The sequence below is a fragment of the Rhinoraja longicauda genome, chromosome 38 (assembly GCF_053455715.1).
Source record: "Rhinoraja longicauda isolate Sanriku21f chromosome 38, sRhiLon1.1, whole genome shotgun sequence".
Classification (NCBI taxonomy): Eukaryota; Metazoa; Chordata; class Chondrichthyes; order Rajiformes; family Arhynchobatidae; genus Rhinoraja; species Rhinoraja longicauda.
Window position 1 is genome coordinate 1,037,457 of NC_135990.1, and position 26,668 is coordinate 1,064,124.

The 26,668-nt window shown below is 55.1% G+C and overlaps 1 protein-coding gene across 1 annotated transcript in view; it reads right to left on the minus strand.

Moving 5' to 3' along the window:
* Positions 1 to 9,669: 9,669 nt before the first annotated feature.
* Positions 9,670 to 26,668, minus strand: part of LOC144610854 (ras GTPase-activating-like protein IQGAP1) — a 66,443-nt gene continuing 49,444 nt past the window's right edge. Inside the window, 9 exon segments of the mRNA XM_078429825.1 lie at positions 9,670 to 10,309; positions 13,114 to 13,222; positions 14,346 to 14,468; positions 14,630 to 14,796; positions 16,305 to 16,517; positions 21,038 to 21,125; positions 24,053 to 24,182; positions 24,906 to 25,008; positions 25,295 to 25,427. Of these exon segments, the coding sequence (XP_078285951.1) occupies positions 10,196 to 10,309; positions 13,114 to 13,222; positions 14,346 to 14,468; positions 14,630 to 14,796; positions 16,305 to 16,517; positions 21,038 to 21,125; positions 24,053 to 24,182; positions 24,906 to 25,008; positions 25,295 to 25,427 (1,180 nt within the window). The 3' untranslated portion in view covers positions 9,670 to 10,195.

Below are 26,668 nucleotides of genomic sequence, written 5' to 3' on the forward strand. Positions count from 1 at the left end.
CAGTTCCAATTGCTGCTCTGGTTAGAGAGACATCAGCACGACAATGCTGCAGCAACATTCAGCTGGCTCGCCTCTCAAAGGGCACCTCTTCTCCACTGGGTAAATGGTAGTTTTCGTTGTCTTCTCCCCACACTAGGGGTCCAGTGGCATCCAAATATTCAACTCCTTCTCTGATTGAAGTACAATTCCCCTCAGCAAAACTCCCCGTCTTCCCTGATCCTTGCCGCTCCAAATACCAGCCCTGGGTTTCCAGGCATCGTTCAAATACCGAAGACACACACACACACACACACAGAAAGGAAAAAAACAAAATGAGAGGTGGTGAAATGAATGTTCCTTCTCAACCACACCACTAGAGGAGTCAAGAGACCAGCTCACTGAATCAATCACACGAGCGATGGACGAAAATCATTGGACTGTCATTCTCCCCTCCTCTCATGGAAAGGGTGTTCCTAATGTGGTCCAAAACAACAAGTTTAATTCGTTCAAACTTCAAAGATATCTGTGTAGGAAGGAACTGCAGATGCTGGTTTAAAGCCACAAAAAGCTGGAGTAACTCAGCGGAGGCAGGCAGCATCTCTGGAGAAAAGGAATAGGTGACGTTTCATGTCGAGACCCATCTTCAGATACGCATTCAAAAATATATTTTGAGTTTGAGTTTTGTTTATTGTCACGTGTACCGAGGTACAGCGAAAAGCTTTTGTTGTGTGTTAACCAGCTAGCGGAAAGACAATACACGATTACAATCGAGCCATTTACAGTGTACAGATACATGACAAGGGAATAACGTTTAGTCCAGTAAAGTCCGATCAAAGATATTCCGAGGGTCTCCAATGAGGTAGATAACAGCTCAGTATTGCTCTCTAGCTGATGAGTAGACAGTTCAGTTGCCTGATAACAACTGGGTAAAAACTGTCCCTGAATTTGGAGGTGTGTATTTTCACACCTACACCTTTTGCCCGATGGGAGAGGGGAGAAAACAACTTGCTATATCTAAACTAAATATCACCCCACATGAGTGGCAAAGATAGACACAAAATGCTGGAGTAAATCAACGGGTCATGCAACATCACTGGAGAAAAGGAATGGGTCGAGACCCTTCTTCAGACCCGCTGAGTTACTCCAGCATTTTGTGTCTATCTTCGGTTGTAAACCAGCACCTGCAGTTCCTTCCCACACATTAAGAGCAAGGGTGTTTTGTTTAAAGATGGGCTTGAATACGACTGAGTGTGTTATAGTGGACTGACCTAACGATAGCTATCTGTGCTGCCCCCAGCCAGTGCTGTCTCTCACGGCGCTGGCTGCCGCTGGCTCACACCATCGCCAACCCTCACCGGCACTTGGGCCACGACCATCCACTCCACCGATCCTCACCGCTCTCCCGGCCGCCAGCAGACCACGGCCGCCCACTCACCTGGATGCCCAGCCCAGTTCCAGACCCAGAATCTGAAGAAGGGTCCCGACCCCAAACGTCACCTATCCACGTTCCCCAGAGATGCTGCCTGACCCACTGAGTTACTCCAGCACTCTGTGTCCTTTTGTGTATTGACCAGCATCTGCAGTTGTTTTGTTTCTACGAATACAATGATAATCCCTCACTCGGTTACAGCGGACAATCAGCAATAACAAACACCATTCCCCCTGTCCACCATGATAGGTTGTTCCTTCTCCCTGTGACTGTGTGGGTTTCCTCCAGGTGCTCTGGTTTCCTCCCACATTCCAGTGCAGGTTTGCAGGTTTAGTGTCCATTAGTCCTTCGACAAACACATCAAACACATCACAAAGACAGCCTTCTTCCACCTCAAAAACATTGCCCGTCTCCGTCCATCCCTCTCCTCCACAGCTGCAGAAACCCTCATCCACGCCTTCATCACCTCCCGTCTGGACTACTGCAACAGCCTCCTCTATGGCGCACCCTCAAAAATCATCAGTAAACTTCAATACATTCAAAACTCCGCTGCCCGTCTACTCACCCACTCCCCGATCCATGACCATATCACCCCCGTCCTTTGCAAGCTCCACTGGCTCCCCATCCCCCAGAGAATCCAGTACAAAATCCTCCTCATGACCTACAAAGCCCTCCATAACCTGGCCCCATCCTACCTGACTGACCTCCTCCACAGGCACACTCCCACCTGCACCCTCCGCTCTGCTGCTGCCAACCTCCTGTCCCCCCCATCCGGACCAAACTCAGATCCTGGGGGAACAGGGCTTTCTCCATCGCTGCTCCCACCCTATGGAACTCACTACCCCAAACCGTCAGAGACTCCTCCTCACTCACCACATTCAAAACATCACTGAAGTCTCACCTGTTCAGCACTGCCTTCAACCACTGACCGTCACCTCACCTTCTGTCTCCTTTCTCTATTCGTTTACTTATTTATCTATTTATTTTCTTCTCTATGTTCTAGTAATCCCTGTAAAGCGTCTTTGAGTGTTTGAAAAGCGCTATATAAATGTAATGCATTATTATTATTATTATTATAATTACATGCATGATTGGTGGGATGTGGGGAGAGTTGATGGGATTGTGAGGGAAATAAACAATGCACTACATAGGATGAGTGTACATGGATGTTTGATTCTTGATGACCTGCTGCATCAAAGGGCAGGGGTCCGTATTGTGTGACTTGAATGTTTTAATGAAATGACCTCTAGTTCCACCCCTTGTTTTCGCCATCGTTCCTGATCTCACCTTGTCTCATAAATCAGTCTCGTGAATCAGAAGAAGGGATCCAACCCAAAACACCTCCAGATTCAGGGACAGTTTCTTCCCAGCTGTTATCAGCCAACTGAACCATCCTACCACAACCAGAGAGCAGTGCTGAACTACTATCTACCTCTTTGGTGACCCTCGGACTATCCTCGATCGGACTATCTTTGCTGGCTTTACCTTGCACTAAACGTTATTCCGTTATCATGCATCTGTACTCTGTGAATGGCTCGATTGTAATCATGTATTGACTTTCTGCTGACTGGTTAGCACGCAACAAAAGCTTTTCACTGCATCTTGGTACACGTGACAACAAACTAACTAAACGTCACCTATCCATGTTCTCCAGAGATGCTGCTGACCTGCTGAGTTTCCCCAGCACTTTGTGTCCTCTCATGAATCTATACTGTAAATATAATTCATCCAGACTTTTAGATGGAGGCCAAAATGAACAAAACCCTCTGGGCGTGGCCTCGACAAAGCCATCTCGTCATTCAGAGCACAACATCCTCATTCTTGCATTTATTTCCCATGCAGGAGGCCAACGTTCAACCTATTTGTCTGCCTGCTTGCTCCAGGTCCAGGAGAAACACTGGCCTTCAGTCAACATACACCCTTTTGCCAAAGGCTTTGCCAAAGCCAGCTGTGGACAGCTGTGCACAGTCACCATCTCTGGAATAAATCACACACTGCCTCACAAAACCAAGTCTTTTGAGAGCTTAACTAAAAACATTGATGAAGGCAGTGTGGCAGACATGGCGTATGTGGAATGGAAGGATTCTGATAAGATCCCACTGGTCTAGAAGGTTAAGACACCAGGGATATCAGGCGTAAAACAACCTGCTGGTCAGGTAGCATCTATCTGCAGTCTTACCTGTCTCTGGATTGTAGATGTGTTGGCAGCGGGATCTCAAGATGGCCCAGTAATACGAGGCAGAGGCTGGTGGTGTTTGGGGATTTACCTGTAAAGTGGTACACGTGACAATAAACTAACTTACAGGATTTACCTGTAAAGTGGAGAACCACGGGGATCAGTGCTGGGACCTCTGTTGTACGTCTTGTGCACAACCGATGAGTGAACATGTAGGTGGCCTGCTGAGCACGTCTGCTGGATGGCAATAAATCAGTGGAGTATTGGCAGAGAAAGTTGTGCAAGGATACAAAGGGGCAAAAATCAACTGGAAAGTTGTGTGGAGAGGTGGCAAATGGCATTTGACTGGGCAAATGAGAGACAATGTGTTGGCATGGAATGGAATACTTTATTGGCACATGTGGCAAGGCACAGTGAAATTCTTCGCTTGAATACCAAAGGTATGCAAGTAGTGGCCACATAAAGGGCGCTGACAAAGTTACAAAGTACCGCCGTGCCGGGTCCTCCTTTGTGTCCCCCCCCCACCCTGCGTGGGTCCTCCTTTGTGTCGCCCCCCCCCCCCCCCCCCACGGTGGTCCCCCCCACACCCTCATTGACTGCCAACCGAGGCTTCACCATCGCCGTCAAACAGGATAAATACTAAGTGGCAGGGATGTCAGGAGTGTTGATATACTGAGGGTCCTGAGGGTCCTAGTTCATAGCGCCCTGTAAACGTTGGCACAGGTGGATAGACACAAAGTGCTGCACCAACTCAGGCAGCGTTTCTGGGGGAAAGGAATAGGTATCTTTTCAGGTCGAGACCCTTCTCAAGCAGCATCTGCAGTTCCTTCCTACACATTTTGACACGGGTGGATTTGGTAGTGAAGAAGGCACGATAGACCCTTGCCTCCAGAGGCTGGCATATTGAGCAGGGATGTTAATGGGCACTTACACAGGCATTGGTCAGCCTGTGTTAGGAGTGTTGTGTACAGATTTGGACAGCGCACAATGGGCAGGGCGTGGAGGCAAACATGTTAACCAGGATGTGGCCTGAAATGGAGAACTGAAATAAGGAGATTGGTTACACAATCAACCGCAGACGCTGAAATCCTGAGCAAAGCACACAGTGCTGGAGGAACTCAGCGGGGTCAGGCAGCATCTGTGGAGGGCGCTGGGTTTATTCCTTCTGGAATGTCGGGTAGCTGAGGAGTAAACTTATAGAGATTTATAAAAGATCGAGAGGGAAAGGTATAGGAAGATAATCATTGACCCAGAGTGGGCGAGTCTAGGGGGGCACAGGTTTACGGTGAGACAGGAGATGAAGGGAGAGGAGATCCATGCAGAGTGATGAGAATAAGTTGCCACGACCAGAGGAGGCAGTGTTGGCAGATACAATTACAACGTTTAAAAGGCAATTGGACAAGTATTTGGATAGGAAACGAGTCGTGATAGAAACATAGAAAATAGGTGCAGGAGTAGGCCATTCGGCCCTTCGAGCCAGCACTGCCATTCAATATGATTATGGCTGATCATCCAAAATCAGTGCCCCATTCCTGCTTTATCCCCACATCCACCAATCCCGTTAGCCCTAAGAGCTAAATCTAACTCTCTCTTGAAGACAGGGCCGAATGGAGAAAAAATGGATTAATGTGGATAGGCATCCATGAGTTAGCAGAGCTGAGTTGGGCCGAAGGGCCCCATTCTGTGTTGAACAATTCTTTCCAACAGAAGAGATTTCTGGTCAGTGGTTACCACCAGGAGGTGATAGTGGAAATAAACTGAACAACAAGTGTGTGGGATGGAACTGCAGGTGATGGGTTAAACCCAAGATAGACACAAAATGCTGGAGTAACTCAGCGGGACGGGCAGCATCTCTGGAGAGAAGGAATCTCCTCTGCCTGCATCTGATCCATATCCCTCCATCTCCATGTGCCTGTCTACAAGCCTCTTAAACACCACCATAATATCTGCCTCTACCTCCTTCTACCGCCATTGGTGGAGCGGGAGCACGTGGCCGCTGGCTGGGTGAGGTCACTTGGGGCGCGGGGCGGTGACGTCACCCTTTGTCCCTTATTTGGGAGAGGAAGTTGGCAACCCTACTAATACGGGACAAGGGCAGTCCAATTTAGCCCAAAATACGGGATGTCCCGGCTAATATGGGACAGTTGGCAACCCTATGCTCTTGGGAGGCAGGTTGGACAGGCTGGGCTTGTATCCACTAGAGGTTTGGAAGAGTGGGAGGAGGGAAGGACTAAAATAAGGAGATGCTGATGGATGTAGACAGTGAATCTGCAGCAGATGTTCCATCTTGAACTCAGAAACACTCCTTTAAAAATACAATGTCTCCCACTTAGAACAGAGAGGAGGCAATTATTTAAAACATAGAGCAGGCAAGACCACTGGCTCCACCTGAGCCTGCCCAGAACACAAAGCTCTGGCTCCAGGCAGTCGGCCCTGAGGTGTACAAGGCCCTTGGTCACCAACACTTCCTCCTCAGGTATGGAGATGCCAGCACAAAAACCAGATGACAGATTATGGCTGAGGACAGACACTAAATTTCAGGAGCCCCAGCCGTAGCAGCTTCGACCGCCCCGAATCGCGAGGCTCGATCGACCCGCTCGTAGGACCATCATTGCCCTGCGTGGCTCGGCCGCGGCACCTTCCATCACCCAGTGGGTCTCAGGACCTTCATCGGCCTGCTCGGCCTGGCCCTGGGACCTTCCATCGCCCGGCGGGGGTTTCAATAGTCAGGAGCCTCGATCGCCTCGAGGCAGCAGTTTGACTGCCTGACCGCAGAAGAAGAGGAGATAAGACTTTTCTTTGCCTTCCATCACAGTGAGGGTGTGCCTGGAGGAATCACTGTGATGGTTGTCTGTGTTAAACTTGTGTAATTGTGCGTCTTGTGCTCTTTATTGTTTATGACTGCATGGTAAAGACAATTTCATTCAAATCTATTTTTGAATGACAATAAAAGCAATTTGAATTTGAATTTAAATGCTGGAGTAACTCAGCGGGTCAGGCAGCATCTCTGGAGAGAAGGAATGGGTGACGTTTCGGGTCGAGACCCTTCTTCAGACTGCGAGTCGGGGGAAAGGGAAACGAGAGATATAGACGATGAAGCAGAGAGATCTGGAACACATGAATGAGATTTGCACAAAAGTAATGATAAAGGAAACGGGCCGTTGTAAGCTGTGCGATAGGTGAGGAGGAGTTACAGGTTGTGGCCTTGGGCAAGAAATGGAAAGGTGAGAAGATAATTGCAGGAGGGCAGCATCTCGGGAGAGAAGGGTCTCGACCCGAAACGTCACCCATTCCTTCTCTCCTGAGATGCTGCCTGACCTGCTGAGTTACTCCAGTATTTTGTGAATAAATACCTTCGATTTGTACCAGCATCTGCAGTTATTTTCTTATACTAAACATAGCACAAAAAGTAAGGAAATTTGTGTTTGGTAGATTATTTCTTTGTTGTAACAATGCTTCTTGGCAATAAATCTTATACCGTTGGAAAGCCTGTTTATTTCCCTTTTAAATGGTGCCACATTTGTAAGGAACATGCATTTGTGGGATGAGCAGCAGAGCTGAGTATATGGGTTGCGCCCATGAAAAATTTGCCAAATCTTCTCTGCCATTGCCAAACAGCTTATTCTGCCGTTGACTCTTGTTCGGTGTTGTTTGGTGGATTGGATGATTGAAGTCTGAAGAAACAAGACATATTGGCAATTTAACAATTTATTCATTTAATAAACAGGAGCCACAGTAGCGTGTGGAAGAACCATACACAGCCACAACAGCCTGGCACCTCCTCCTCCTCATGCTGGTCACCAGCCTGGTCACACACTGTTGTAGGATGACATCCCATTCTTGTCAGCACCTGGGGGTACCAGAAGCTCAAAACAAGAGTCAATAGCAACAGCAGAATAAGCTGTTTGGCAATGGCAGAGAAGATTTGGCAAACCTTTCATGGGCGCAACCCATATACTCAGCTCTGCTGCTCATCCCACAAATGCATGTTCCTTACAAATGTGGCACCATTTAAAAGGGAAATAAACAGGCTTTCCAACGGTATAAGATTTATTGCCAAAAAGCATTGTTACAACAAAGAAATAATCTACCAAACACAAATTTCCTTACTTTTTGTGCTATGTTTAGATAATTGCAGGATCAGTGCCGAGCGAGCTCAGGCTGAGCTCCACCCATGGCAGCGATGTGTCGTGTTTCATTTCCTCTTGTCCATCCGGTAGCCTAGAGACGGGACATCCCTCGCTCAACCTCTCACTCACCGGAAAAGCAGGTTCTACCTGTCCCTGGTGTTGTGCAATATGGGCCCAGCGCCAATCACCCGCCATCTCCCTCATCGGGTACCCTCCGACTCTCCTTGATCGGACTCTGTTGGCTTCACCTTGCACTAAACGTTACACTTCACTTTCCATGGGCGGGACACGGTGGTACAGCGGTAGAGTTGCTGCCTTACAGCACTTGCAGCACCAGAGACCCGGGTTCCATCCTGGCTACGGGTGCTGTCTGTACGGAGTTTGCACGTTCTCCCCTTGAGTTTTCTCCGAGATCTTTGGTTTCCTCCCACACTCCAAAGACGTGCAGGTTTGTAGGTTAATTGGCTTGGTATAGGTGTAAATTGTCCTCCGTGTGTGTAGGATAGTGTTAATGTGCGGGGATCGCAGGTCGGTGCAGACTCGGTGGGCCGAAGGGCCTGTTTCCGCACTGTATCTCTAAACTAAACTAAGCCGTTCAGTCCACCTAAACCTACCTAATCTCCCGGTTGCCATTCCCCCTCCCATTCCCATACTGACCTTTCTGTCCTGGGCCTCCTCCATTGTCAGAGTGAGGCCCAGCACAATATGGAGGAACAACACCTCATATTTCGCTTGGGTAGCTTACACCCCAGCGGTATGAACATTGACTTCTCTAAGTAGCTCTTGCCTCCCCTCTCTCTCCATCCCTCCCCCTTCCCAGTTCTCCCACCAGTCTGTCTGCGACTACATTTTATGTATGCTGTGTTGTCACTATCTCCTAGCTAACAATAATCTATTCTACATTGTCCTCGAGCAGCATCTCTTTTGATGTCTCGTTTTCACACCTTACCCTTCCTTATCTCAGGCTGAGGAAGGGTCTCGACCTGAAACGTCACCCATTCCTTCTCTCCAGAGATGCTGCCTGTCCCGCTGAGTTATTCCAGCATTTTGTGTTTATCTTTCCGCTGACTGGTTAGCGAGCAACAAAAGCTTTTCACTGTACCTCGGTACACATGACAATAAACTACCCGAATGAAGTCTAGTCCCAGTTTTCAAATTTGTCTTTACTTCTACACGATGAAGGTTCATGCTTTGGGGGGGGAGGGAAAGAAACTAAACTAAACATTTTAGATTTTTTTAGATTTAGAGATTTTTAGATTTAGAGATACAGGGCAGAAACAGGCCCTTCGACCCACCGAGTCCGTGCCGCCCAGCGATCCCCGCACATTAACACTATCCTACACACACTAGGGACAATTTTTACATTTACCCAGTCAATTAATCTACATACCTGTACGTCTTTGGAGTGTGGGAGGAAACCGAAGATCTCGGAGAAAACCCACGCAGGTCACGGGGAGAACGTACAAACTCCGTACAGACGGCGCCCGTAGTCAGGATCGAACCTGAGTCTCCGGCGCTGCATTCGCTGTAAGGCAGCAACTCTACCGCTGCGCCACCGTGCCGTCCGAGGGGGCAGGGAGGGTCCCAGCGATGTGGGAATTGAAACTGAAGATGACTTAGAGGAGGTATTTATTCACAAAATGCTGGAGTAACTCAGCGGGTCAGGCATCATCTCAGGAGAGAAGGAATGGATGATGTCTCGACCCGAAACGTCACCCATTCCTTCTCTCCTGAGATGCTGCCCGACCTGCTGAGTTACTCCAGCATTTTGTGAATAAATACCTTCGATTTGTACCAGCATCTGCAGTTATTTTCTTATACTATGACTTATAGGAGGCTACATTGAACAGAGAGAGACTCAGCTAATTAGCACATCACCGACCCAAAACAGAGATGGAGATAAAATTTATTTTCCTTAAAATGCACCGATTTTCTTGCAAGTACAATTGTGCACCGATTTTCTTGCAAGTACAATTGTGTTGTAAGAGCAACATTAACCAGCAGGACCAATAACTTAGCCAGCGACACCTTCTTTGTGGGTTTGACCCGCACCCTGCCTGGATCTCACAAACCCAGGGATGTTCGTTCATTCCCAGCTTCTGTCTTCAGTGGATGTGAAGGGCTGGGCAACTGCAACCAGCAACGACTGCCCGGATCAGAGGGACACAAGGCATCGATCGATCGCCCCGACTCGGCTCGGAAACGGCCAAGTGGCAAAATGGAATGTTTATAAAAATAAGGGGAGGTTGTGCTTTCAAATATTAATGCCGGAAGCAGTACAAAGGCAATTCTAAATGCAAAAGGTGCCGTCTAGGAACGTATATAATCAGAAATATATAACCGCACACTCTGGCCAGGTTACGCCCCGCCCCGCCCCGCCAAGATGGCATCCTGAGAGGCCACCCTGGTCTGTGGCGGAGCGCAGCCTCGCCAGGCAACGCGTGACGGGGCGCAGTGACCCGGGCACGAGCTCGCTACCCGCTACTTCCCGTAGAACTTCTTGTTGAGCAGGAAGATGAGAAGGTTGACGTTCACCTTGGCTTTGTCAAAGAGCTTCATCACGGCCACACCCTCATACTGGAGCTGCAGCAGGTCCTGGGGGAGGGAGAGAGGAGGGAGAGAGAGAGGGGGAGAGAGAGAGAGAGAGAAGTGGGGGAGAGAGAGGGGGAGAGAGGGGAGAGGAGGGGGAGAGAGAGAGAGGGGGAGAGAGAGAGAGAGAGAGGAGAGGAGGGGGAGAGGAGAGAGAGAGGGAGGAGAGGGGAGAGAGAGGGGGAGAGAGAGAGAGGGGAGAGGGGGAGAGAGAGGGGGGAGAGAGAGGGGAGAGAGGGGGAGAGAGGGATAGGGATAGAGAGAGAGGGGGAGAGAGGGAGAGGGAGGGAGAAGAGGGGGAGAGGAGGGGGAGAGAGAGGGGAGAGAGATAGAGGGGGAGAGGAGGAGTGGGGGAGAGAGAGAGAGAGAGAAAGGGGGGAGTGGGGGATAGGGATAGAGAGAGAGGGGGAGAGAGGGAGAGAGAGAGAGGGGAGAGGAGGGGGAGAGAGAGAGAGGGGGAGAGAGAGGGGAGAGGAGGGGGAGAGAGAGAGAGAGAGAGAGAGAGGGGCAGAGAGGGGGAGTGGGGGATAGGGATAGAGAGAGAGAGGGGGAGAGAGGGAGAGGAGGGGGAGAGGAGAGAGAGAGGGAGGAGGGGGAGAGGAGAGAGAGAGGGAGGAGGGGGAGAGAGAGAGGGATAGAGAGATAGAGAGAGAGGGGGAGTGGGGGATAGGGATAGAGAGAGAAAGGGGAGAGGAGGGGGAGAGAGAGAGAGAGGGGGGAGAGAGAGGAGGAGTGGGGGATAGGGATAGAAAGAGAGGGGGAGAGAGGGAGAGGGAGAGAGGGGGAGAGGGGGTGGGGAGAGCAGAGGGAGAGAGGGGAGAGGAAAGTGAGGGGAGTGAGGGGGTGAGGAGGATGGGGCAGGGGGAGGGAGAGAGAGAGAGGGGAGAGAGGGTGGTGAGCTTGAGGATACAATGAAGACTACACCTTCCAACAGAAGGCCGGGTGAATATAACACCAGTTGCCCACGTGCTTCCCATGAGGGTTATTGCAGGTGATCATGAACATTCATTGCCCTTCTCCATCCCTCCCACCATAGAATTATAAACAATTTACAGCGTTACAGTTGCAGAAAGACTAATTTGTGGGTGTCGGGCCCCAGCAGTGATCCTGTGATTCACTGCATTGTATCGAGCGTCTGGCTCTCTGATGCCCCAGGCTGTACACTCCATCAACACCATCTGCACTGGTGCGGCACGGTGGGGCAGCGGTAGAGTTGGTGCCTCACAGCGCCGGAGACCCGGGTTCCATCCCGACTACCGGTGCTGCCTGTACGTTCTCCCCGTGACCTGCCTGCGTTTTCTCCGAGATCTTCGGTTTCCTCCCACACTCCAAAGACGTGCAGGTTTGTAGGTTAATAGGCTTGGTATAGTTGTAAATCCTCCTTGGTGTTTGTGGGATAGCACTAGTGTGCGGGGACGCTGGTCGGTACGGACCCGGTGGGCCGAAGGGCCTGTTTCTGCGCTGTTATCTCTAAACTAAACTGAACTTCACGCTGCCTGGGACAAACAACCAACATAATCATAGAGACATAGAAAATAGGTGCAGGAGTAGGCCATTCGGCCCTTCGAGCCTGTACGCACCGCCATTCAATATGATCATGGCTGATCATCCAACTCAGTAACCTGTACCTGCCTTCTCTCCATACCCCCTGATCCCTTTAGCCACAAGGGCCACATCTAACTCCCTCTTAAATATAGCCAATGAACTGGCCTCAACTACCTTCTGTGGCAGAGAATTCCACAGATTCACCACTCTCTGTGTGAAGAAAAACTTTCTCATCTCGGTCCTAAAAGACTTCCCTCTTATCCTTAAACTGTGACCCCTTGTTCTGGACTTCCCCAACATCGGGAACAATCTTCCTGCATCTAGCCTGTCCAACCCCTTAAGAATGTTGTACGTTTCTATAAGATCATGGACCATTCACTCCCTGGTCATTCCTCCTTCACTCCCAAGGGTTGGAAGCACCTATCATCAGGTCAACAGACCACTGGTCGGCCCTCAATAGTTACATCCTGGGCCAAAGGGCATGTTTCTGCACTGCGCTGTTCCACTGAAACGCTAAGATGTAGTCCTGATCTTCCAACCTACCTCCCTGCACACCTTGGACTTTTTCTCTGCAACTGTAACGCAGTAATTCTGCACTCTGGTACTCTTCTCTTTGATTACCTGTTGTACGTGTGGATGGCTCGATTGTACTCATGTACAGTATGATTTGGCTGAAGACCACACCAAGCTTTTACTGTATCTGTTGCCAGGACTAGAGGGTGTGAGCTGCAGGGAGAGGTTGAGCAGGCTGGGACTCTATTCCATGGAGCGCAGGAGGATGAGGGGTGATCTTACAGAGGTGGACAAAATCATGAAAGGAATAGATCGGGTAGATGCACAGAGTCTCTTGCCCAGAGTAGGGGAATCGAGGACCAGAGGACATGGGTTCAAGGTGAAGGGGAAAAGATTTAATAGGAATCTGAGGGGTAACTTTTTCACACAAAGGGTGGTGGGTGTATGGAACGAGCTGGGAGGAGGTAGTTGAGGCTGGGACTATCCCAACGTTTAAAGGACAGACAGGTACATGGATAGGTCAGGTTTGGAGGGATACGGGCCAAACGCAGGCAGGTGGGACTAGTGTAGCTGGGACATGTTGGTCGGTGTGGGCGAGTTGGGCCGTAGGGCCTGTTTCCACGCTGTATCACTCTACGAATGCAGATGGCAGTGGGGTGAAGGAGAGGCAGAGAAAGGCAGGGAGCTTTGGGGGGGGTTTATTGATCTGGGAGTGGGGGGGTGAGCTGGCCCTTCTGTGGGTGGATCATTACCTGATAGTGGAGCATGAAGGAGTCCATTTGAACCCCCATGAACTTTGCCTTCACCTCAAAGTCGCCCACCTCCTCTGTCGGACAGATGTCGAAAATAACGTTTTTAAACCTGGAACAGAAAGTAATTGTTTTTAGTTGAGAGATACAGCGAGTCCCAGCGCCCATCGATCACCGCACACTAACACTATCCCACACACACCAGGAACAACGGGAACATTGTAAACAAGCCAACCCACACTAGCCTACAAACCGGAGCACCCGGAGAAAACCCACGCGGTCCCGGGGAGAGCGTACACACTCCGTACAGACAGCGCCCGTGGTCGGGATCGAACCCGGGACTCTGGCTCTGTGAGGCAGCAACTCTACCGCTGCGCCACCACGCTGCCCTTTGAGCAACTCCCAAGAAACCTTAACAAACCATCCCATAAGCTGGAGATAGACGCAGAGTGCTGGAGTAACTCAGCGGGTCAGGCAGCATCTCTGGAGAACATGGATAGGTGACGTTTCAGAGTGCTGGAGTAACTCAGCGGGTCAGGCAGCATCTCTGGAGAACATGGATAGGTGACGTTTCACAGAGTGCTGGAGTAACTCAGTGGGTCAGGCAGCATCAGTGGAGAACATGGATAGGTGACGTTTCAGGCTGGAACTCATCTTCAGAAGGAAGGTTCTGAAGAAGGGACCCGACACGACACAGTTCCTTCCTACACCTCCCATAAGCTGTAGCTGTAAAGGCGATCTTCCAACCAACCTCATTGTGGATCTTGCACTTTCTCTCTGTTACCATAACAATATAACGCTGTCACACTATATTCTGCATTTTTTCATTATACTCCAGCAGTCCCTCACTCCCTCCCTCCCCTCATGCCCCCCCGCTCTCTCTATCTCCCCCCACTCTCACTCCCTCCCCCCACCCCCCTCATGCTCCCCCGCTCTCTCACTCCCTCCCCCCACCCCTCCCTCCCCCTCCCCTCATGCCCCCCCCGCGCTCCCTCCCTCACACCGCTATTCCCCACCACCCCTCATCCTCACGTCTCCCCCTCTCTCCTGTGATTCAGACTCTTGTCTGAAGGAACCAGGAACAAGGAGTTCTTCACCCATCATTGTCTGGCTGCCCCAACCTGCACCCCCTCTCCCCTTTCACCTCCCACCCAGCACCCCTCCCCCCTCCCCCCCACACCCTCCCCCCCCCACCCCGCACCCTCCCCCCCCACCCCGCACCCTCCCCTTCTCACTGGCTGGTGCTGAGGTCCTCTATCTCCAGGAGCACGCCCTTCTCGTGGAGCCGTGCTGCCGTGTAGCGCTGCGACACCTGCTTGCTCTTCTTCCCTTTCACATCGCCCGGCTTCTTGGAGAGTCTGGGGTGGGGGGGGAGAGGAGAAAGGATCAGTGAACAGACGTGTGTGACTCTGAGCTCATGGCCCGTGGGGGGAGGGGAGGGGGGGGGGGGGGAAGGGGAGGGGGGGGGGGAGGGATGGAGGGCATGGAGAGGGGGTGTGGGAGGGAGGGAGGTACGTACTTGCCCTTGCTGGCCAGGTTGTCCATGCAGGTTTTGATGTACTGGTTGTAGTAGTCTGTCTGCTCCTCGTAGAAGGCAGTTTTGGAGATGAGGCCGCTGTAGGTTTGCTGTAACCGCACCAGTTCTGCCTTCCGCCTCTGCCGGTACCGCCGCTGGTTACGGATGTCCTACCGGTGGGAGGGGGGGGGGGTTTAGTTCAGGGCACCAACACCACAGGTAAACGGGCAGGGCAGAGGTACCGCCACGGGCACCCACCCCCCACCCCAGCCCCCCCTCTCCTCACCCACGGGGTGTGTAGGTGTGCGCGTGCGTGCGTGCGTGTGTGCGTGCGTGCGTCCCTTGGCCACGTCGTTGATCACATCCTGGTACTTGTTCTGCGGGTGGACCTTGTATCTGTGTGCGTGTGTGCACGCGTGCGTGTGTGCGCGCGTGCGTGTGTGCGCGTGCACATGTGTGTGTGTGTGTGTGTGTGTGCACGTGCGTACCCTGGCCACGTCGATGATCAGGTCCTGGTACTTGTTCTGTGGGTGGACCTTGTATCTGCGTGCATGTGTGTGCGTGTGCGTGTGTGTGTGCGCGTGCATGTGCGTGTGTGTGTGTGTGTGTGTGTGCACGTGCGTACCCTGGCCACGTCGATGATCAGGTCCTGGTACTTGTTCTGCGGGTTGACCTTGTATCTGCGTGCGTGCGTGCGTGTGTGCGTACGTGCATGTGCGTGCGTACGTGCGTGTGCGTGCGTACGTACGTGCGTGTGCGTGCGTGTGCGTGCGTACCTTGGCCACATCGTTGATCAGGTCCTGGTACTTGTTCTGCGGGTTGACCTTGTATCTGTGTGTGCGTGTGCGTGCGCGTGTGCACGTGTGTGCGTGCGTACGTGCATGTGCGTGCGTACGTGCATGTGCGTGCGTACATGCGTGCGCGCGTGCGTGCGTGCGTACCTTGACCACGTCGTTGATCAGGTCCTGGTACTTGTTCTGCGGGTTGACCTTGCCCAGTGCGGCGTGTACGTGCATGTACGTGCGTGTACGTGTGTGTGCGCGTGTCTGTGTGCGTGAGTACCTTGGCCACGTCGTTGATCAGGTCCTGGTACTTGTTCTGCGGGTTGACCTTGCCCAGTGCGGCGTGTACGTGCATGCGTGCGTGTGCGTGTGTGCGTGCGTACCTTGGCCACGTCGTTGATCAGGTCCTGGTACTTGTTCTGCGGGTTGACCTTGCCCAGTGCGGCGTGTACGTGCGTGTGCGTGTGTGCGTGCGCGTGTGCGTGCGTGCGTACCTTGGCCACGTCGTTGATCAGGTCCTGGTACTTGTTCTGCGGGTTGACCTTGCCCAGTGCGGCGTGTACGTGCGTGTGCGTGTGTGCGTGCGTGTGCGTGCGTGCGTACCTTGGCCACGTCGTTGATCAGGTCCTGGTACTTGTTCTGCGGGTTGACCTTGCCCAGTGCGGCGTGTGCGTGCGTGTGCGTGCGTGCGTACCTTGGCCACGTCGTTGATCAGGTCCTGGTACTTGTTCTGCGGGTTGACCTTGCCCAGTGCGGCGTGTGCGTGCGTGTGCGTGCGTGCGTACCTTGGCCACGTCGTTGATCAGGTCCTGGTACTTGTTCTGCGGGTTGACCTTGCCCAGTGCGGCGTGTACGTGCGTGTACGTGTGTGCGCGCGTGTCTGTGTGCGTGCGTACCTTGGCCACGTCGTTGATCAGGTCCTGGTACTTGTTCTGCGGGTTGACCTTGCCCAGTGCAGACAGCTTCTTCAGGTTCTGCTCGATCTTCTCCTTTTTCTCGGTCAGTGACATCTGGTTCTGTTCGGTCTGCGCTTGGTCCCGCTTCATCTTCTCGGGGGTTTTGGCATCTCGGATGGCCCGGCGCTGCATGGCTCGCTGGTGCTCTGCCTCCTGCCCAAACACAACACAAGCGTGCCGTCAGTCAGCTCACCAAAACCTCCACCTCTGCACCACAGCATCAACCAATGCTCCCAACCCCCACAGCACCAGGGTGTGCGCTGCAGGGAGAGGTTGAGCAGGCTGGGACTCTATTCCATGGAGCGCAGGAGGATGAGGGGAAATCTTATAGAGGTGTACAAAATCATGAGAGGAATAGATCGGGTAGATGCACAGAGTATCTTACCCAGAGTAGGGGAATCGAGGACCAGAGGACACAGGTTTAAGGTGAAGGGGAAAAGATTTAATAGGAATCTGAGTGGTAACTTCTTCACACAAAGGGTGATGGGTGTATGGAATGAGCTGCCAGAGGAGGTAGTGGAGGCTGGGACTATCCCAACATTTAAAGAACTATTAGACAGGTCCATGGATAGGACAGGTTTGGAGGGATATGGACCAAGCTCGGGCAGGTGGGACTAGTGTAGCTGGGACATGTTGGCCAGTGTGGGCAAGTTGGGCCGAAGGGCCTGTTCCACGATGTATCACTCTGTAACTCTAGGTGTACAGTAGAGAGCATCGTGACTGGTTGCATAACGGCCTGGCAGGGTGGAGATTACAGAGAGTGGTGCACACTGCCCACTCCATCACGGGCACTGACCTCCCCACCATCGAAGGGATCTACAGGAGGCACTGGCTCAAAAAGGCAGCCGGCATCATCAGAGACCCACACCACCCTGGCCACACTCTCACTGACCCACACCACCCTGGCCACACTCTCACTGACCCACACCACCCTGGCCACACTCTCACTGACCCACACCACCCTGGCCACACTCTCACTGACCCACACCACCCTGGCCACACTCTCACTGACCCACACCACCCTGGCCACACTCTCACTGACCCACACCACCCTGGCCACACTCTCACTGACCCACACCACCCTGGCCACACCACCCTGGCCACACTCTCACTGACCCACACCACCCTGGCCACACCACCCTGGCCACACCACCCTGGCCACACTCTCACTGACCCACACCACCCTGGCCACACTCTCACTGACCCACACCACCTTGGCCACACCACCCTGGCCACACTCTCACTGACCCACACCACCCTGGCCACACCACCCTGGCCACACTCTCACTGACCCACACCACCCTGGCCACACCACCCTGGCCACACTCTCACTGACCCACACCACCCTGGCCACACCACCCTGGCCACACTCTCACTGACCCACACCACCCTGGCCACACTCTCACTGACCCACACCACCCTGGCCACACTCTCACTGACCCACACCACCCTGGCCACACCACCCTGGCCACACTCTCACTGACCCACACCACCCTGGCCACACTCTCACTGACCCACACCACCCTGGCCACACCACCCTGGCCACACTCTCACTGACCCACACCACCCTGGCCACACTCTCACTGACCCACACCACCCTGGCCACACTCTCACTGACCCACACCACCCTGGCCACACTCTCACTGACCCACACCACCCTGGCCACACCACCCTGGCCACACTCTCACTGACCCACACCACCCTGGCCACACTCTCACTGACCCACACCACCCTGGCCACACTCTCACTGACCCACACCACCCTGGCCACACTCTCACTGACCCACACCACCCTGGCCACACCACCCTGGCCACACTCTCACTGACCCACACCACCCTGGCCACACTCTCACTGACCCACACCACCCTGGCCACACCACCCTGGCCACACTCTCACTGACCCACACCACCCTGGCCAAACTCTCACTGACCCACACCACCCTGGCCACACTCTCACTGACCCACACCACCCTGGCCACACTCTCACTGACCCACACCACCCTGGCCACACTCTCACTGACCCACACCACCCTGGCCACACTCTCACTGACCCACACCACCCTGGCCACACTCTCACTGACCCACACCACCCTGGCCACACTCTCACTGACCCACACCACCCTGGCCACACTCTCACTGACCCACACCACCTTGGCCACACCACCCTGGCCACACTCTCACTGACCCACACCACCCTGGCCACACTCTCACTGACCCACACCACCCTGGCCACACCACCCTGGCCACACTCTCACTGACCCACACCACCCTGGCCACACCACCCTGGCCACACTCTCACTGACCCACACCACCCTGGCCACACTCTCACTGACCCACACCACCCTGGCCACACCACCCTGGCCACACTCTCACTGACCCACACCACCCTGGCCACACTCTCACTGACCCACACCACACTGGCCACACCACCCTGGCCACACTCTCACTGACCCACACCACCCTGGCCACACTCTCACTGACCCACACCACCCTGGCCACACCACCCTGGCCACACTCTCACTGACCCACACCACCCTGGCCACACTCTCACTGACCCACACCACCCTGGCCACACTCTCACTGACCCACACCACCCTGGCCACACCACCCTGGCCACACTCTCACTGACCCACACCACCCTGGCCACACTCTCACTGACCCACACCACCCTGGCCACACTCTCACTGACCCACACCACCCTGGCCACACTCTCACTGACCCACACCACCCTGGCCACACCACCCTGGCCACACTCTCACTGACCCACACCACCCTGGCCACACTCTCACTGACCCACACCACCCTGGCCACACCACCCTGGCCACACTCTCACTGACCCACACCACCCTGGCCAAACTCTCACTGACCCACACCACCCTGGCCACACTCTCACTGACCCACACCACCCTGGCCACATTCTCACTGACCCACACCACCCTGGCCACACTCTCACTGACCCACACCACCCTGGCCACACTCTCACTGACCCACACCACCCTGGCCACACTCTCACTGACCCACACCACCCTGGCCACACTCTCACTGACCCACACCACCCTGGCCACACTCTCACTGACCCACACCACCCTGGCCACACTCTCACTGACCCACACCACCCTGGCCACACCACCCTGGCCACACTCTCACTGACCCACACCACCCTGGCCACACTCTCACTGACCCACACCACCCTGGCCACACCACCCTGGCCACACTCTCACTGACCCACACCACCCTGGCCACACTCTCACTGACCCACACCACCCTGGCCACACTCTCACTGACCCACACCACCCTGGCCACACCACCCTGGCCACACTCTCACTGACCCACACCACCCTGGCCACACTCTCACTGACCCACACCACCCTGGCCACACTCTCACTGACCCACACCACCCTGGCCACACTCTCACTGACCCACACCACCCTGGCCACACTCTCACTGACCCACACCACCCTGGCCACACTCTCACTGATCCACACCACCCTGGCCACACTCTCACTGACCCACACCACCCTGGCCACACCACCCTGGCCACACTCTCACTGACCCACACCACCCTGGCCACACTCTCACTGACCCACACCACCCTGGCCACACCACCCTGGCCACACTCTCACTGACCCACACCACCCTGGCCACACTCTCACTGACCCACACCACCCTGGCCACACCACCCTGGCCACACTCTCACTGACCCACACCACCCTGGCCACACTCTCACTGACCCACACCACCCTGGCCACACTCTCACTGACCCACACCACCCTGGCCACACCACCCTGGCCACACTCTCACTGACCCACACCACCCTGGCCACACTCTCACTGACCCACACCACCCTGGCCACACTCTCACTGACCCACACCACCCTGGCCACACTCTCACTGACCCACACCACCCTGGCCACACCACCCTGGCCACACTCTCACTGACCCACACCACCCTGGCCACACTCTCACTGACCCACACCACCCTGGCCACACTCTCACTGACCCACACCACCCTGGCCAAACTCTCACTGACCCACACCACCCTGGCCACACTCTCACTGACCCACACCACCCTGGCCACACTCTCACTGACCCACACCACCCTGGCCACACTCTCACTGACCCACACCACCCTGGCCACACTCTCACTGACCCACACCACCCTGGCCACATTCTCACTGACCCACACCACCCTGGCCACACTCTCACTGACCCACACCACCCTGGCCACACTCTCACTGACCCACACCACCCTGGCCACACTCTCACTGACCCACACCACCCTGGCCACACTCTCACTGACCCACACCACCCTGGCCACACTCTCACTGACCCACACCACCCTGGCCACACTCTCACTGACCCACACCACCCTGGCCACACTCTCACTGACCCACACCACCCTGGCCACACTCTCACTGACCCACACCACCCTGGCCACACTCTCACTGACCCACACCACCCTGGCCACACTCTCACTGACCCACACCACCCTGGCCACACTCTCACTGACGTGGCAGCGATGGCGAGTCGTGTAGTGTTTGTGTTGCCCCTGACCCCCCCCTCGTGGGCACAGACCCCAGAGCAGAGCAGGGTCGGTGGGTCAGGGCCCGCCGCCTGGTGGGGTCTTGCGCGCGGCCAGTGGGTCAGGGAAGGTTCCGGAAGGTGTGTAACGTACCTGCACCGTGGAGGTTGGGCACTCGAGGATCTCCGTCAGCGTCTCGCCGGGCTGGAACCGGATCACATCCACCATCAGCCGCTTGGTGCTGGGAGAGACAGGGGGGGCACGGGTCAGACATGGGGAGAGACAGGGGGGCACGGGGAGACAGGGGGTACGGGGAGAGAAAGGGGGTACACGGGTCAGACACGGGGGGGGGCAAGGGTCAGACATGGGGAGAGACAGGGGGTACACGGGTCACACGGGGAGAGACAGGGGGGGGGCACGGGGAGAGACAGGGGGGCACGGGGAGACAGGGGGTACGGGGAGAGAAAGGGGGTACACGGGTCAGACACGGGGAGAGACGGGGGGGGGCAAGGGTCAGACATGGGGAGAGACAGGGGGTACACGGGTCACACGGGGAGAGACAGGGGGGGCACGGGGAGAGAAGGGGAGAGACAGGGGGGGGCACGGGGAGAGACGGGGGGGGCACGGGTCAGACATGGGGAGAGACAGGGGGGGCACGGGTCAGACACGGGGAGAGACGGGGGGCACGGGGAGAGACGGGGAGAGACAGGGGGCACGGGGAGAGACAGGGGACACGGGTCAGACACGGGGAGAAACAGGGGGGCACGAGTCAGACACAGGGAGAGACGGGGGGCACGGGGAGAGACGGGGAGAGACAGGGGGGCACGGGGAGAGACGGGGAGAGACAGGGGGCACGGGGAGAGACGGGGAGAGACAGGGGGGGCACGGGGAGAGACGGGGGGACATGGGGAGAGACGGGGGACACGGGGAGAGACGGGGAGAGACAGGGGGGGCACGGGGAGAGACAGGGGGCACGGGGAGAGACGGGGGGCACGGGGAGAGACGGGGAGAGACAGGGGGGGCACGGGGAGAGACAGGGGGCACGGGGAGAGACAGGGGACACGGGTCAGACACGGGGAGAAACAGGGGGGCACGAGTCAGACACAGGGAGAGACGGGGGCACGGGGAGAGACGGGGAGAGACAGGGGGCACGGGGAGAGACAGGGGGCACGGGGAGAGACGGGGAGAGACGGGGGGACACGGGGAGAGACGGGGCAGGCAGACAGGGGGAGAGGTGGGACGGGCTAAACCCGGGTTCGATCCCGACAAAGGGTGCTGTCTGTACGGAGTTTGTACGTTCTCCCTGTGACCACGTGGGTTTTCTCCAGGCGCTCCGGTTTCCTCCCACACTCCAAAGACGTGCGGGTTTACTTGGTCCCTTGGCTTCTGTATAATTGTAAATTGTCCCCAGTGTGTGTAGGATAGTGTTAGTGTGTGGGGATCGCTGGGCTGTGTGGAAGCTGAGGTTGTCCCTGGTGTGTGTAGGATAGTGTTAGTGTGTGGGGATCGCTGGGCTGTGTGGTAGCTGAGGTTGTCCCCAGTGTGTGTAGGATAGTGTTAGTGTGTGGGGATCGCTGGGCGGTCCGGTAGCTGAGGTTGTCCCCAGTGTGTGTAGGATAGTGTTAGTGTGTGGGGATCGCTGGGCGGTCCGGTAGCTGAGGTTGTCCCCAGTGTGTGTAGGATAGTGTTAGTGTGTGGGGATCGCTGGGCTGTGTGGAAGCTGAGGTTGTCCCCAGTGTGTGTAGGATAGTGTTAGTGTGTGGGGATCGCTGGGCGGTCCGGTAGCTGAGGTTGTCCCCAGTGTGTGTAGGATAGTGTTAGTGTGTGGGGATCGCTGGGCTGTGTGGAAGCTGAGGTTGTCCCCAGTGTGTGTAGGATAGTGTTAGTGTGTAGGGATCGCTGGGCTGTCCGGTAGCTGAGGTTGTCCCCAGTGTGTGTAGGATAGTGTTAGTGTGTAGGGATCGCTGGGCTGTCTGGGAGCTGAGGTTGTCCCCAGTGTGTGTAGGATAGTGTTAGTGTGTAGGGATCGCTGGGCTGTCTGGGAGCTGAGGTTGTCCCCAGTGTGTGTAGGATAGTGTTAGTGTGTAGGGATCGCTGGGCTGTCCGGTAGCTGAGGTTGTCCCCAGTGTGTGTAGGATAGTGTTAGTGTGTAGGGATCGCTGGGCTGTCTGGGAGCTGAGGTTGTCCCCAGTGTGTGTAGGATAGTGTTAGTGTGTAGGGATCGCTGGGCTGTCTGGGAGCTGAGGTTGTCCCCAGTGTGTGTAGGATAGTGTTAGTGTGTAGGGATCGCTGGGCTGTCTGGGAGCTGAGGTTGTCCCCAGTGTGTGTAGGATAGTGTTAGTGTGTAGGGATCGCTGGGCTGTCTGGGAGCTGAGGATGTCCCCAGTGTGTGTAGGATAGTGTTAGTGTGTAGGGATCGCTGGGCTGTCTGGGAGCTGAGGTTGTCCCCAGTGTGTGTAGGATAGTGTTAGTGTGTAGGGATCGCTGGGCTGTCTGGGAGCTGAGGTTGTCCCCAGTGTGTGTAGGATAGTGTTAGTGTGTAGGGATCGCTGGGCTGTCTGGGAGCTGAGGATGTCCCCAGTGTGTGTAGGATAGTGTTAGTGTGTAGGGATCGCTGGGCTGTCTGGGAGCTGAGGTTGTCCCCAGTGTGTGTAGGATAGTGTTAGTGTCCGGTAGCTGAGGGCCAATTTCTCCGCTGTGTCTCGAAAGGTTAAAAAAAGTCCAAAAGTAAAACTGACGATCTGGGATCTTCCTGTGCATTCGTGCTTTTGAATGTTTCAGAGATACATCGTGGAAACAGGCCCTTCGGCCCATCGAGTCCACGCTGACCAGCGATTCTTGAACACTAACACTATCCTACACACACTAGGGACAATTTACAAGAGGCCCTGCAAACCTGTCGATCTTTGAAATGTGGGAGGAAACCAGAGCACCCGGAGAAGACCCACGAGGTCACGGGGAGAACGTACAGACTGTAGGGATGGAACCCGGGTCTCTGGCGCTGTGAGGCAGCAGCTCTACCCGCTGCGCTACTCTTGCAGAATGAACCAACACTGAACAGGTTGTGGACCGTGTGGGGATGTGAGGGGTTGTAGAGGAATGCAGGGCGATGGTACGGCCTACAGCAGGAACACCCACACCCCCCCCCCCCCGGCGGCCGTGACTTACCTCAGCAGCAGAGTGCGCACGTTCACCTCATCGTTCTCCCCGCTGGGCACGTCAAACTTGTTGGTGAGTGAGAGGGAAACCTCCGTCTTGGCCATCTGCTCCTTGCCCGCCTCACTCAGCCCCGCCTCACCTACGGCACAACACGCTGTCACACACGTGTACACACACGGCAGGGCGCAATCACACACGTGTACACACACACAGGCACAACACGCCATCACACACGTGTACACGCACAGGCAGGGCGCAATCACACACGTGTACACGCACAGGCACAACACGCCGTCACACACGTGTACACACACAGGCAGGGCGCAATCACACACGTGTACACACACGGGCACGGTGCGCAAACACACACGTGTACACGCACAGCACCCATCACACACACGTGTACACGCACAGCACCCATCACACACACGTGTACACACACGGCAGGGCGCAATCACACACGTGTACACGCACAGCACCCATCACACACACGTGTACACGCACGGGCACAGCACGCCGTCACACACGTGTACACGCACAGGCAGGGCGCAATCACACACGTGTACACACACGGGCACGGTGCGCAAACACACATGACATGCACGGGCAAAGCACGCCGTCACACACGTGTACACGCTCGGGCAGGGCGCCGTCACACACACGGGCAGAGCGCACAATCACACACGACACGCATGGGCATAGCACACCATCACACACACGACACGCAAGGGACACATGCATGTGTGAGAGACGGGGTGGGAGAGAGGGGGAGAGCATGCGGTGCGGACAGGAGATGAGGGGGTGGGGTTACAGGGGGGGTGGGTTTACGGGGGGGTGGGGGTGACAGGGGGGGTGTACTTGCCGATGAGGGACTCGATGGTGGGCACGTCTCCCAGGTCCTCCAGCAGCTCGTGGATGGGGTCGTTGTGGTCGGGGGCGATGGCGTCCTGGTGGTCCAGGAACAGCTGTGGGAGGGGGAGAGAGAGTCAGGGGCAGCGGCTGCATCTCTACCCCCCCCTCACACCCTCCCCCCCACCTCCCAGTCCCACCAACGTGACACCCCACCCCCCCGACCCCCTCCACCCCCGGCAACACGACCGACCTGTAACCCCCCACCCAGCAATGAGGCCAATCTGTACCCTGACCCCCCCCCCCCATACACCCTGACACCCAGCCAAACAGGGAGGGCCGCGCTGTGTGTGGGAGGGGGGGGGGGGGGAGTGAGGGGCTTGCGACAGTGCTGCAGCTCACAGTGTGGGTGTTGATGATCTCCCCGATGGAGATGTAAATGACCGGCTTGTTCAGCGTCACCAGGTCAGAATACTCATCAACGTTAAACTTATCCTCCAGTTCCGGCACCTCACACGCCGACTGGAAAAACCGCCTGCAACGAGACAGAGCGAGGGGGTGAGCGGGAGGGAGAGAGGATGAACAAAAAAGAGGAGGGGAGGGAATAAACAATAGACAATAGGTGCAGGAGGAGGCCATTCGGCCCTTCGAGGCAGCACCACCATTCAATGTGATCATGGCTGATCACTCTCAATCAGTACTCCGTTCCTGCCTTCTCCCCATACCCCCTGACTCCGCTATCCTTAAGAGCTCTATCTAGCTCTCTCTTGAATGTATTCAGAGAACTGGCCTCCACTGCCTTCTGAGGCAGAGAATTCCACACCTTCACCACTCTCTGACTGAAAAGTTTTTCCTCATCTCAGTTCTAAATGGCCTCCCCCTTATTCTTAAACTGTGGCCCCTTGTTCTGGACTCCCCCAACATTGGGAACATGTTTCCTGCCTCTAACGTGTCCAACCCCTTAATAATCTTATACGTTTCGATAAGATCTCCTCTCATCCTTCTAAATTCCAGTGTATACAAGCCTAGTCGATCCAGTCTTTCAACATACGACAGTCCCGCCATTCCGGGAATTAACCTAGTAAACCTACGCTGCACGCCCTCAATAGCAAGAATATCCTTCCTCAAATTTGGAGACCAAAACTGCACACAGTACTCCAGGTGCGGTCTCACCAGGGCCCTGTACAACTGCAGAAGGACCTCTTTGCTCCTATACTCAACTCCTCTTGTTATGAAGGCCAACATTCCATTGGCTTTCTTCACTGCCTGCTGTACCTGCATGCTTCCTTTCAGTGACTGATGCACTAGGACACCCAGATCTTGTTGTACGTCCCCTGTTCCTAACTTGACATCATTCAGATAATAATCTGCCTTCCTATTCTTACCACCAAAGTGGATAACCTCACACTTATCCACATTAAACTGCATCTGCCATGCATCCGCCCACTCACACAACCTGTCCAAGTCACCCTGCAACCTCAGCATCTTCCTCACAGTTCACACTGCCACCCAGCTTTGTGTCATCGCCAAATTTGCTAATGGTACTTTTAATCCCTTCATCCAAGTCATTAATGTAAATGATGGAGCGGAGGGGAGGGGTGGGGAGGTGAGGGGAGGGGTGAGGTGGGGAGGGGAGAAGAGGATCGAATGGAGGGGAAGGTGAGGGGAGGAGAGGGCAGGAGAGGGAAGGGGAGGAGAGGGTAGTAGAGGGGAGGGGGAGAAGAGGAGGGAATGGAGGGGAGGAGAGGGGAGGTGAGGGGAAGAGAGTGGAGGAGA